At 43.1% G+C, this 13765-nt stretch overlaps 1 protein-coding gene across 6 annotated transcripts in view; it reads right to left on the minus strand.

Moving 5' to 3' along the window:
* ncam2 (neural cell adhesion molecule 2) overlaps positions 1–13765 on the minus strand; it is a 398045-nt gene that overhangs the window by 98403 nt on the left and 285877 nt on the right. For all 6 annotated transcript variants that reach the window (XM_005167807.5, XM_068223276.2, XM_073911544.1 and 3 more), the window contains 1 exon segment: positions 12861–12978. In XM_005167807.5, the coding sequence (XP_005167864.1) occupies positions 12861–12978 (118 nt within the window).

The raw sequence follows: 13765 nt of genomic DNA on the forward strand, positions 1-13765 counted from the left end.
GAACTCCAGCACTATAAGTGGATTGATTTACTAATCCACGTATGGGAGGATTCGGTTCAGAAGCCGCTCGTCTGAAGAGTATTGAACGGGCCAATTAAGAATGAATTGGCAGCGCAAGCCTGCGCAGGTGTGCAGCATATGCAATCAACTGAGTATATAAGCACACCTGGCGCCAGCAGACGCTATCCTTTTCGCTTCAGAGATTTTTCTGAACGAGCTTCATGAGGGTTCCTCCTGCTGTCTACAGCCACTTCGAGCGAACGAGTGTCTCCCGGTCCAGAGCGAGTCCACGCAGCGGCAGACGGTCTAGCTGGGTTTCTCCCTTGCCTGGCGTCCCTTTGGGTCCGGTCCTCCGAGAGCGGTGCGTATTGCTGCAAAGCATTCTAAAAGAGCAACACTTTCAGGATGGCGCTCCGACTGTGCGTATCTGGTTGAGGGGGTTTCCTGGCTCCGGATGATGGACACGATCACTGCATTACATGTTTGAGGGTCCAGCATGTTAATGTGGTGCTCTGGGGCGGTTCATGTCGTCACTGCGATGCCATGACCGTTGCGCAGTTGAGATCGCGGTTAGCTTTCGTAAGAGAGCGAGCCACCCCAGTCGCCCCCTGCTCTGCAGCGGGCGCTCGGGCAGATCTGAGGGCTCCAGCGAGAGATAATCCGCCGCCCAAGGGCTCGCGGACCTCTCGCTCCTTCTGGGAGTGATCCGTCTAATCAGATGGTAGCTCTCACGCTCGCTGACACCGGAGATCAGATGTCCTCCGCGGCATCGGAGGGTGGGCTTTCATTGTCCGACGATGATCCGGACCCGCTCGCCCCCTCTGGGCAAGCGAGCTCTGTCAAAACGGATCCTGAAGCGGACATGTTGGCCGTGCTTTCTCGGGCTGCTTCGGCCGTCGGGTTGGAGATGGTTTATCCCCCAGCCCCGCGGCCGGACCGACTAGATGGGTGTTACGTAGAGGATCAAAAGGCGAAGCCTTCGAAGCCTCTCGTCCCCTTCTTCCCGGAAGTGCACAGTAGGCTCACGCAGTCCTGGAGGGCACCTTTCTCTGCCCGCGCTGCGTCCGCCTCCGCCCTCACCACCCTGGATGGTGGAGCTGCCAGGGGGTATGAGGCGATCCCGCAGGTGGAGCGCGCCATTGCGGTCAATCTTTGTCTGCGTGACGCCCCCGCTTTGCACGGTCCGCCCCGTCTCCCGTCCAAAGCCTGTAGGTTATCTGCCTCCCTCGGAGCTAGAGCTTACAAGGCTGCGGGCCAGGCAGCTTCCGCCTTGCACGCGATGGCCACCTACCAGCGCTACCAAGCGCAGGCGCTGGCTGAGCTGCACGAGGGTGGGTCTAACCCAGGCTTGTTACACGAGCTGCGCACGGTGACCGACTATGCTCTCCGGACCAGTAAGTCCGCCGTGTGCGCACTGGGAAGGACGATGTCCACACTTGTGGTTCAGGAACCCCACCTCTGGCTAACCCTGGCAGATATGCGCGATGTTGACAAAGTTCGCTTTCTTGACGCGCCCATATCCCAGGCTGGCCTGTTCGGCGACACCGTTGGTGAATTCACCCAGGAGTTCAAGGCGGTGAAGGAGCAGTCGGATGCGATGGGCAAAGTCATCTATCGGCGGGGCCGTAAGCCCGCTCCATCCCCGGCCGAGCCATCCACCTCCGCTGCTCCCCGCCGAGGGCGCCCGCTTCGCCGGAGGCGGAGGCGGGGGCGAGGAGCAGTGGAGGTGGATGGCTCGGCAGCGGAGGTTTCGAGCATGGCGAAAGCCGGTAGTCCTTCCTGCTCAGGGTGCCGCTAAGTCCGGTAAACGGACCGCGAAGCGTCCCTGAGACAGGCCATCCGGAGTAAAGGAAACTTGCTCTTTCCCCGCTGGAGGGCGGGGCCCATATTCCAATGGTACTTTTCAGTGCCACCAAAGTTTCGATCAAAGAGCATTTTTCTCCCTTCCCCGGATGTGACAGCTCAAGCCCTGCCAGTCTGGGACGCGCTGCCTCTCAGCTCGCAGGGTTTGCATGCTCCGCCAGCGGCTCTCGGGCGCTGGGGGGACGGTCTCCCTTCTCCCAGCCCCCAAGCCCCCTCTCAGGAGTCAGGGTGCGGAGCCAGAGCGAATCACTCTCCTCCAGCTCTTCTGCGGGACCCTCGCGCTCCCCTGATCAGCACACCCGCTCCGCGCTGCCCCTCCGCGGGTACGTCAACGATTGCTGCGATGACGTCATTAGCGAGGGCTCTGCCTGCCTGGTTAGCGCGGGCCAGCCCCTCGCGGTGGCACATATGCACGATCAGACTCGGCTACGAACTACAGTTCTCCAAACGGCCTCCCAGGTTCACGGGCGTGTATTTCACCAGAGTCAATCCCCTGTCCGCCCCTGTCTTGCGAGAGGAGATTGCTGCACTCCTGGCGAAGGGTGCAATCGAGCCGGTACCTCCAGCCGAGATGGAGAGCGGGTTTTACTGCCCGTACTTCATCGTACCCAAAAAGAGCGGTGGGTCACGGCCAATCCTAGATCTGCGCATTTTGAATCGCTGCCTTCACAAGCTGTCGTTCAGAATGCTTACGCAGAGGCGCATAGACCTGAAGGACGCGTATTTTCATGTCTCCATTCTTCCACGCCACCGTCAGTTTCTGCGGTTTGCGTTCGAAGGTCGAGCATGGCAGTACAAGGTCCTCCCCTTCGGGCTCTCTCTGTTTCCGCGGGTCTTCACCAAACTCGCGGAGGGTGCCTTAGCGCCTTTGCGGCTTGCGGGCATCCGCGTACTCGATTATCTCGACGACTGGCTGATTTTAGCCCACTCTCGGGAGCAATTGACTGCGCACAGAGACGAGGTGCTCCTGCATCTCCGCCTATTGGGGTTGCAGGTCAACTGGGAAAAGAGCAAACTCGCCCCAGTGCAGAGGATCTCTTTTCTCGGGATGGAGCTGGACTCGGTCACCATGGTAGCGCGCCTCTCCGGAGAGCGCACTCGCCTGCTGCTGAACTGTCTGAGGGAGCTCGACAGCAAGTTAGTGGTCCCACTGAAATATTTTCAGAGGCTTCTGGGGCATATGGCTTCCGCTGCGGCTGTCACGCCGCTTGGATTGCTCCATATGAGACCACTTCAGCACTGGCTTCAAGATCGAGTTCCGAGATGCGCATGGCATGTGGGCACACACTCTCAGTCTCTGTTACTGCGCTGTGTCGCCGCACCCTCAGCCCCTGGAACGACCCCTCGTTCCTACAGGCCGGTGTGCCTCTGGGACAGGCGTCCAGTCATGTTGTTGTTTCGACAGATGCTTCCAGCACAGGCTGGGGAGCCGTGTGTCGCGGGCATGCAGCTGCGGGCCTGTGGGTAGGTGCCCAGCTGCATTGGCATATCAATCGCCTAGAGCTGTTGGCAGTGTTCCTTGCTCTCCGCCGTTTTTCTCCGGTGCTGGAGCAGCAACCCGTGCTGGTCAGGACGGACAGTACGGCGGCGGCGGCGTATATCAACCGTATGGGGGTATGCGCTCTCGCCGCATGTCTCAGCTCGCCCGCCGTCTGCTCCTCTGGAGTCACCCGCGGCTGAAGTCGCTGCGCGCCATTCACATCCCAGGTATGCTCAACCGTGCAGCTGATGTGCTCTCACGGCAGCAGATTCACTCTGGAGAATGGAGACTCCACTCCGAGTCTGTCCAGTTGATATGGGCGCGATTCGGGGAGCCCCAGATCGATCTGTTTGCTTCCCCCGAAAACGCTCATTGCCTCATTGTTGTTTTACTCCCTGACCGAGGGCTCTCTCGGCACGGATGCACTGGCCCACAGCTGGCCTCGGGGCGTACGCAAGTATGCGTTTCCCCCAGTGAGCCTGATCGCGCAGTTAATGTGCAAGGTCAGGGAGGACGAGGAACAGGTTCTGTTAGTTGCGCCCCCCTGGCCCAACCTGACCTGGATATCAAAGCTCTCCCTCCTCGCGACGGCCCTCCCATGGCAGATCCCTTTGAGAGAGGACCTACTTTCTCAGGGACAAGGCACCGTCTGGCACCCTCGTCTCGATCTATGGAACCTCCACGTGTGGTCCATAGACGCGAGGAAGACTTAGGTAACCTGCCGCCCGCGGTGGTTGATACCATCACTCAGGCTAGAGCCCCCTCTACGAGGCGCGCCTACGCCCTGAAGTGGAGTCTATTCACTGAGTGGTGTGTCTCTCGCAGAGAAGACCCCCGATCTTGCGAGATCAGTGTTGTGCTCTCTTTCCTTCAAGAGAAGCTGGACAGTAGGCTGTCGCCCTCCACTCTCAAGGTTTACGTTGCCGCCATCTCCGCTCACCATGACGCGGTGGCTGGCGGCACAGTGGGAAAGCATAACCTCATCATCCGGTTCCTCAGAGGCGCTAGGCGAATTAATCCAACTCGCCCCCCTCTCACGCCCTCTTGGGATCTCGCCCTCGTTCTCACGAGCCTGCGATTTGATCCCTTCGAGCCACTCGATACAGTATCTTTAAAATTTCTGTCCCTGAAGACAGCTCTGCTGGTCGCGTTGGCCTCCATTAAGAGGGTCGGGGACCTGGAGGCATTTTCGGTCAGTGACTCGTGCCTGGAATTCGGGCCGGGATTTTCTCACGTTATCCTCGGTAGGTGTTGTACACGCTTGCGGTGCCTTTTTTCCCTAACACGGAGAGATGTGCACCCTCCTGTCTGTCAGTAAAGTTCCCCATTCGGTGAGCCCTGCAGATTCCTCCAAGCCCCCAGCACTGACTCAGCGGAGGAGTCACTTGCTGGCCCATTACGTTGTAGGTCTGCCCGCTGGTCAGCCCGAGTTTTGGGTATAGGTGCCTGCTATGGCCGATCCCCACTGGTGATCCCCATATGCTTTCCGCCACGGTTAAGTTCCCCCCCCTGGGCGGACCCGTGCTTTTCCTTTCTGCTAACCACCTTCTTATGCGCACTCCCCCTTTCAGGGTTAGTCTATATGTAATTCCATTTGTTTCCCCCTATTGGGTGCGGATGGTCTCCGCAGCGTCCTCCCTACTGGGATGGCACGCTTCCCAACGTACTGTCGTATATTCCTAGAATTATCTAGACGCTAGCGACTCCCAAAAAAATATACCTATTCCGTAAAACTTCTTTTGAAGTGGGATAAGTTAGGGCCAAGGGCACGTTGGAGGACCGCGCCTCTCATGATCTGGGTGCGTCACGCTTGCCTGACCGCTCTCTCATGTTGGGTGTTGGTAAGGTGCAGTCATTATGGCGCTTTCAATGGGCTGCCATACGTGGATTAGTAAATCAATCCACTTATAATGCTGGAGTTCCCCCCGAAGGGGAACGTTCGAGGTTACTAAAGTAACCCTTTGTTCCCCGAGGAAGGGAACGGAAGCACTATACTCCGCCGCCATAATGACTGTCCCTTAGCTGTTAAAAGTCTCTTCAGCTTAAAAAGGATAGCGTCTGCTGGCGCCAGGTGTGCTTACATACTCAGTTGATTACATATGCTGCACACCTGCGCAGGCTTACGCTGCCAATTCATTCTTAATTGGCCCGTTCAATACTCTTCAGACGAGCGGCTTCTGAACCGAATCCTCCCATACGTGGATTAGTAAATCAATCCACTTATAGTGCTTCCGTTCCCCTCCTCGGGGAACGAAGGGTTACTTTAGTAACCTCGAACGTTACTTTTTATGGCAAGTAATGCATTGCGTTACTTTTGAGTTGCTTTGGTTACTTTTTCTGACTTGGATGATTCTTAATCTCTTTTAGAATTTTTTCTATTTTTTAAATAGAGGAGCTCTGCAATTAACAACACACTGTATGACCTTTATTTACCACACATAAAACACTCATAACACATATACAAAATTAATGTAGGACAATGTTCTCTTCAGCGAACTTCCTGACCCAAGAGCTATACATGCCGTATATACAAACTAATGAAAGTTTAAAGCAATGCGTTTGCTACTTTTGTACTTTTTGTCTTATTGAAAAGTAAAATCACTGTCCATTTAAATAATCCTCTTTTCCTTTTCTTCCATGTGTTCAAATTAATGAGAACATTTCCATGGGAGAAATGTAAGGCTCTGCCATCTTCCTTTCTGTCCGTTCCTGCATTCTCTCATTGCATGTGGTATTCAATGTGACTACATTCATTTTAATTCAGCAATGTTTTTAAGCGAATTAACTAAACTAAAAAGTAACTCAAATGTTATTACTTTATTTTGAAAATTAATGTGTGACTTCACTCGTAAGAAAAGTAAAATTATTACTCGTGTAACTTGAGCTAACCCCCCAAAAGCAGTTACATCAACAAAAGTGTCAGATACACCACATTATATTTATTTACAGTCATTATATTTTACAGAAGTGTAGATGTTACTTGTCATTCAAAGGATTTTATATGAAGGCTACAGGAGGCTTTATATTTAATTTGTTTTCCAGTAAAACATCAGCACAAGTGCACAAGACAGGCTCTGCAATTAGTCATTACAGCCTAAATCAAACATCTAATTTTGACACACAGACAACATTCAAAACTGTGAAGAGCTTACATTAATTTGTGCATAACATATGCTCCCATGAAACAAAACAACGTGCCATTAAAAAAAAAAAAAAATGCTACAGTCTTCTATTATTTTCCCTCAATCACAGCTAGTACAGGAACAAGATTGTTAATGCTGTCATTTAAAATTAAAGGGCACTTATGATGAAAATCAACTTTTGGAAGCTATTTGGACAGAACTGTGTGTATGTATAGTGTGTCCACTGTCATATTGAAGTGATATAAATACAACAAGTCTATTTTAATTTATTATTATTATTTTTTTACTAATGTTTAAAAAGGATCCATATCATGATTTTGAGGCCCACCGCAATGTGTCATACCGTAGGTGTGCTGTATTTCCCACTTGACTGACAGACACAATGTCTCCATAATAACATGTAGACACATGTCCACAGAACATTTGTTTTTGTAAAGAAACTGAGATTAAAATATGTGTTACCACTGTCTGTGATTTACGTAAGTTTTATAAGTTTAAAATGTTTTTAAAACAGAACATGTTTGTAATAAAGATAGTAAAATTGATATACAAGTGTCAGTAAACACGAATATATGTATGAGTGTGTTTATGTTTGTGTGCACTGCAAACGGCATTTGTGTTTGACATCATTTTACAAAGGCTTGAATAAATCAGACCACAAATACATGAAATAAACTTACTTGGTATTTTTGACTAATCTCAGCTTCATCCGTGTCTGTCTCTATCACTGACTGCTGTTTATCTGATATAACGAAGCAGACACGCACGTGGGAACGGTGGGAGGGGAGAAGCAGCTCATCTGTATTTAAAGCCACCGGCTACAAAAACAGCCACAAAGTACTCAGACATCAAAAATAGGTGGATTCTGAGGGCTATAATACATTATCTGATGGGTATTTTGAGCTGAAACATTACAGACACATACTGGAGACATCAAAGGCTTATTTTACATTGTGTAAAAGGGGAAAAATAGGTGCCCTTTAAAGCTTATTGACTAGTCAAAAATAGAATGGAACAAAAATAATATGAAACCAAACATCCCAAGCTCTCATCAGTGGCATTAAGTTGAATGTTGCATTTGTTACATCTGACTGTCATATAACCTATGGCACGCTCCCTATAACATGTATATTGTTTTCATATTTTAGGAGAAGTCAAATTTTCATACAAAATTTCAACACTCTTTTGCATTTAAACATGACCAATTTTGTCTGAATGTGTTCCAGAACACCTCCTGAAGTTTTTTGATTGATCCATTTTAAAGCACATTTACTTTTTACAAGCTATCACATATATTATATAGCTACCCGATAAAATAAAAAAATAAATAAAAATAAAATGCATAAAGTGACCAGGTATGAACAGCCCCAAAGCACATACATTTATTTATAGCATCTTAACAGAATGAACTCATCTAATTCTGCAGTCCTATTATGGCGCTAGCACACACACACAGATATACACACACAATAAATAAAATGATCAGGTTTTACAATGCATAATGTAATTGGTGGTGCTTTTGCCATGTCCCAGCGTATCAGTGAGTGGTTTGGTTAGGCTCGTTCATTAAAGGTCAATGTGTGAGAATGCTCGGCAGGGATCACTTTCATTCTCATCCGAGTCGGAGGTAATTACAGTGATTGAGAACCTGTAATCAACGCATTGGGCTGCTGTCACTCAAAGCCCGCACATTAAGAGTGGAATAAATGTGTCTATTCTCTGTCATCACAGCTCATTCATGGCTGAGCTGCCCATGACTCCTGTTCTGCAGCTCCAGCTCCTGATTTTTATGTTGCATCTTAACTTATCAAATCTCCTCATTTATAAAAGAAATAAAGAGCATTTTTTAAGAAATGCAAAAAGTTTGGTCATGCTGTCTCTATAGAACATACCAAAAGACGGAGACTTGAGAAAATCCACTGTACTTTGCTCTAAATACGCATTGTTACTTAAAACATTACACACACATATTTATGTAAGTGTAAGTCATAATAATGTATTCATCATCATACTGGAAATATCATAATTTATTAAATTATATATAAAAGAAAAAACTAAGACATAAAGAAATTTCTATAACACTGCTTCTGTCAGGGTTCTGTGTTTGTGTCATGTGATTTCCCCATGTGCTGTGCTCCTGTTTATGCCATGTGATTCCTTTGTTCTGTTTTCTGGCTGTTTGTTAGTGCATAGCGTTTTCACCTGTGTCTCACCCCTGTATTTTATCAATTTAAACATGTCCTATGTATTAAAGTCTTGTGTTTTGTTCAGTCCAGCTTTATGTCTTCTGTATTACCAACCTAGATGTGATTCTTGTGTTCCATGTTCCAGTTGTGAGTGTTCAGTTTGTAAATAAATACGTGTTTTAATAATTCCTGCAATCCTGTGCCTTTGTGAGAGAGCCAGTCATGACAGTTTTATATACTTGTCAACAGGGATTCCACTATAGTTTTAGGACTGCATGGACATTATCTTGGTGCCCTTGGTAGAACTTGCATAGTTAAAAATCCATTATACTTAATTAAATAATATGTAAAACATATATTCAAACAATTCTGTGAATTCAAATTTAATTTATACGTTCATCATTCATTTCAATAAGTTTAATGTTATATTAAAGAAATAATTCACTTATATTTTAAGTTTTTCTCAGTCGCTTTTCTCTCAGGTGCATTTCTCGGATCAAAATTGAAATTTAAAACAGTAAGTGCATTTCTCAAAACAACACACACACATAGCAAAACACCACCTGCAAAAGCCAGTCTCTGGCTCAAAACCTTTAGTCTATCTCTCCAAATTAACATGTCAGGGCCATCAGAATGACAAGTCTTTGTATACGGACACGACAAGTCAAATTACTTAGTCATGCTGTCAATATAACAGTGCACTCTGGAGGGGTCTTCTGATGCAAACTATGGCTAAACTATTCAAATAAACATTTATATATTTGATTATTCAGGCATATACTAATATAGTTAATTTGAATGTTAATAAATGCTTTATTAACTTAACTTCATGCAGTGTTGTGACCTAATCTACAGTTAGGCCTATTTATGCTTTGTAAATCCTTAATAAATGACAATTAAAAGCTTAGTATCAAATGATTAAATGTTTGCAATCTTATCTAAAAAAATGACTGTAAACTTCAAACATTGGTGAATAACAAGAGTGTCAAAATACAATTAAAATAAATACAATGGAATAAAATTGGATAAAACAACAATGTAATAATTTAACAATATATTAGGATGCAACATTTCAAGTTGTTTAGCGAAGTTTAAACTGTACAGTAAATTTTTGTTTTCTTTTTTTTAGAATATAACTGAGCCTTAAATTGTCATTCATAGGGGATTTATAAAGCATAAATTGTACTCACTTTAGATTAGGTCACAGAACTGAATGAGGTTGAGTTAATAAAGCATTTATCAACATACCTGAGTAATAATAATAATAATAATAATAATAATAATAATAATAATAATAATAATAATAATAATATATATATATATATATATATATATATATATATATATATATATATATATATATATATATATATATATATATATATATATATATATATATATATATATATATATATATGCTACTTTGAATAGTTTATTGATCATTTACTTACATATATAATATAATATAACTTATAAATCCTCCTGAATATAGCATCAACTATTCTTAAATAACTAGTTTGTTATTAATGCAATACTTAAATAGTGAAAAAATAGTGGAAATACAATTACTAAGCACTTTGTAAATGTGCTTAGAAGTCAATAATACAGCATTTGTATTTCTATTTTTTAAACTGCTTAATAACGTCTATTAATGTAGAGTTAATACAGATAATAAATGAACTATTTGCTAATGCTTAATAAATGATCCATAGTGTGTACTTATTATAAAGGGTTAATAAATTGTTTAATGGAAATGCATAGAAAAATGCATTATGACAAAATATTGCGACAGCTTGTTCAGTCATTTTGCAAGAAAAGACATTTTTGCATATAAATGCCATGATCAAACGATTGTGGGGGCTGAGACTCTTGAACAGACCAAAATGATGATAAACATGCAGGTGTAAAGTGACTAGTTTCAAATACTCAGACTACTGTAATTGAGTAGTTTTTCTCAGGAATTGTAATTTACTAAGTAATTTTAAAAATATGTACTTTTACTTTCCCTTGAGTAAATTTTTAGTGTAGTATCGGTACGTTTACTACAGTTTCCCTCCACCTGCAGTCACTACTTAATTTGTTTTTTGTCTAAAAGGATTAGAAAAACCAGTCCTGTGATTCCTGTGCAATGAAATCGCATATAGAAGGTAAATTGCATCATAATGAACTATCTCAAGACATGGGCGATTTCTAATTGCCGCAAACTGTTTAGAAGCATTAAGAGTGTCCAAGAAAAGTCCTAAATCTTTACAAGCATTGACCCAGAGACTGTTTAGATCAGGAATGTCCAAACCTGGTCCTGGAGGGCCAGTGTCTTGCAAAGTATAGTTCCAACCCCAATCAGACACGCCTGGGCTAGCAAATCAAGCTCTTACTAGCCTTGGATCTAAAATCTGCAGAACACCGACCCTCCAGGACCGAGTTTGGACACTCCTGGTTTAGATGGATGTCACTGATGAGAGGATGATAGATGTTTACTGTATGATGACCAAAATTGTCTTAAACACCCAACAGGCACAAGATGTCAAAATGACATCAGATTGACGTTGTTACCAAACGTTGTAGGGACTTTGCATCTTGTTTGGAAATGAAAATCAGGTTGATGTCAGAACTCAACATCAATGTCCAACATCCAACTTAAAATGAACCAAAAATCAAAGTATAATGATGTTACAGCTTGAAGTTGTGTGGACGTTACCACTATGACATCTATTAGACATTGGATTTTGGTTGCCATACCTAGTGGATAAATGTTAAAATTTGACGTCAATATGACATTGATTTTAAGATGTTGGCTCGACATTAGATTTTTGTCACTTTCTAAAAACCTAAAATCAACAAAATATCAACATCATTTGATGTCGTTATTGAACATCAAAATAAGATTGTCCTTAGACACTGGCTAGACATTGAATTTTGGTCACCTAACATCACAACCTAAATCTAACCTAATATAAACATCCTATGATGTTTTGTGCCTGCTGGGCAATAACTCAATGCACTACAGAATGATACGTTTACACACATGTTCAAATTACATGTAAATATATCAGCTTTTTACAGTGTAATACTCACTACTCACTGCTTTTGAGTACTTTTGAAATGTCTACTTTTTACTCCTACTTTGAGTAATATTTATAACACATACTTTTACTCTACTTGCACTACATCTTTAGGCAAGTAAAAGTACTTGAGTATGATTTTTCAGTTCTCTTCCCAGCACTGTCAACATGACATAAGCAATTAATAATGTAGGAAACAGCAGAGATTTGCACATAATCATTTGCATGGATGTTCAAAAGCATTTGCAACGTGTTCAAAACATTGATAAACGGCTTGTGCTGATGTGTACAAGTGACACAATGATGTGAAGATTGAACAGGTTGTTTTGAGAATTTCTAATCTGATCTGAGAAATGTACCAAAGCTACTGAGAAAAACTGAAGATAGCAGATAAATACTATTTTCAAATAATATAAAGATTCATAACATTAATAAAACAATTACAATTAATTTCCAAAGGTCCTCCTATGATGACTGACAAGTCCATAACTGCAGTACATAAAAGCACTTTGCAGACAAAATATGTGGTATTATATAGAAATGTGGAATATACAGTATGTAGACTGGTTTTATTTTCATCCAGTATACAGCTGAAGTCAGAATTATTAGCCCGCCTGAATTATTACCCCCCTTTAGAGAGACGGTTTTTAACACATTTCTAAACATAATAGTTTTAATAACTCATTGATTATAACTGATTTATTTCATCTTTGCCATGATGAAAGTAAAAAAATATTTTACTAGATTTTTTGTGACATTTAAAAGCTTAACTAGGTTAATTAGTTTAACTAGGCAGGTTAGGGTAAATAGGCAAGTTATTGTATAACAATGGTTTGTTCTGTAGACTATCGAAAAAATATAGCTTAAAGGGTTAATAATTTTGACCTTAAAATGGCTTTTAAAAAAATTAAAACTGCTTTTATTAGCTGACATAAAACAAATAAGACTTTCTCCAGGAGAAAAATATTAGATTTAGAAGAATAAAAATTCCTTGTTTTGTTAAACATCATGTGGAAAATATTTTAAAAAGTTTTAAAAAATTAAAAAGGGGGCTAATAGTTCTGACTTCAACTGTAACTAAACCATAATCATCCATATGCCCTGTGTTAATATTGATTTGTCATACCTGTGCCAGGTAACATCAGGTTCAGGTGAGCCGTACGCCCGGCAAGTGAAGGTCACAGATTCTCCATAGTCTGCAGTGGCGTTGAAGGACTGCTGTGGCACAGAGACGACAGGCGGAACTGTTGTGACAGAGAAAAATACCATATATCATTTCTGCACCGTTTTAATTATGCAAATATCCAACCTTAACTTGTCATTTCTAATTTTCAGTGTGAAATCTCTTGGCGGATTTCGCATAATTCCACAAATGTTCCAGTCTCAACAAATTCTTGCTCAAATGACATATTCATTCACAAGCCATCAATATGTTCTCATGTTTACTTCCTAGTACATAGTTGTTGACAGCATGTGGCATCCATTGAGCTAAATAAATGCTCAAACACCACAAATTCCTTCACAAAGAGACCGGTCATGCTCAAAAAAAGCCTGTTTCTGAGTGTACGACAACAGAAATGCCGTGTTGTCTTGTAATGTAGTGAGTTTTCATTTAAATTCCAACACACACACAGCAGTTGATAGAACTAACTCCTTATTCACCCACCTTCATCTCCAGTGCATACAGAACAACAACAACAACGTGATCACACTCAAAATGCCTCCCCTCAAGTCAGAAAGCGAATGAATAAACACATCAGCCACGCTCTGTGTCTGAATCAATATGTACTGAGCAGTCTACTTAATTATACAGTCAAAGGTCAACAGAGAAAGATCTCGAGGTCAAACAAGAGGTCAATCTGAATAACCTTAGAAAATTTCCATTAACAATATCACAAAAAGTAGTTTTTTAGTTCAAATTAATCTACCTTTCTTCATAAAGTGACTGATTACAACTGAAAGATTAACATTTGGTGAACCTGATGAATGGGGCTGAATTTTAGTAGTGTTGTGTAACTAGGCATGGGCCAG

Source organism: Danio rerio, chromosome 9, assembly GCF_049306965.1.
Source record: "Danio rerio strain Tuebingen ecotype United States chromosome 9, GRCz12tu, whole genome shotgun sequence".
NCBI lineage: Eukaryota > Metazoa > Chordata > Actinopteri > Cypriniformes > Danionidae > Danio > Danio rerio.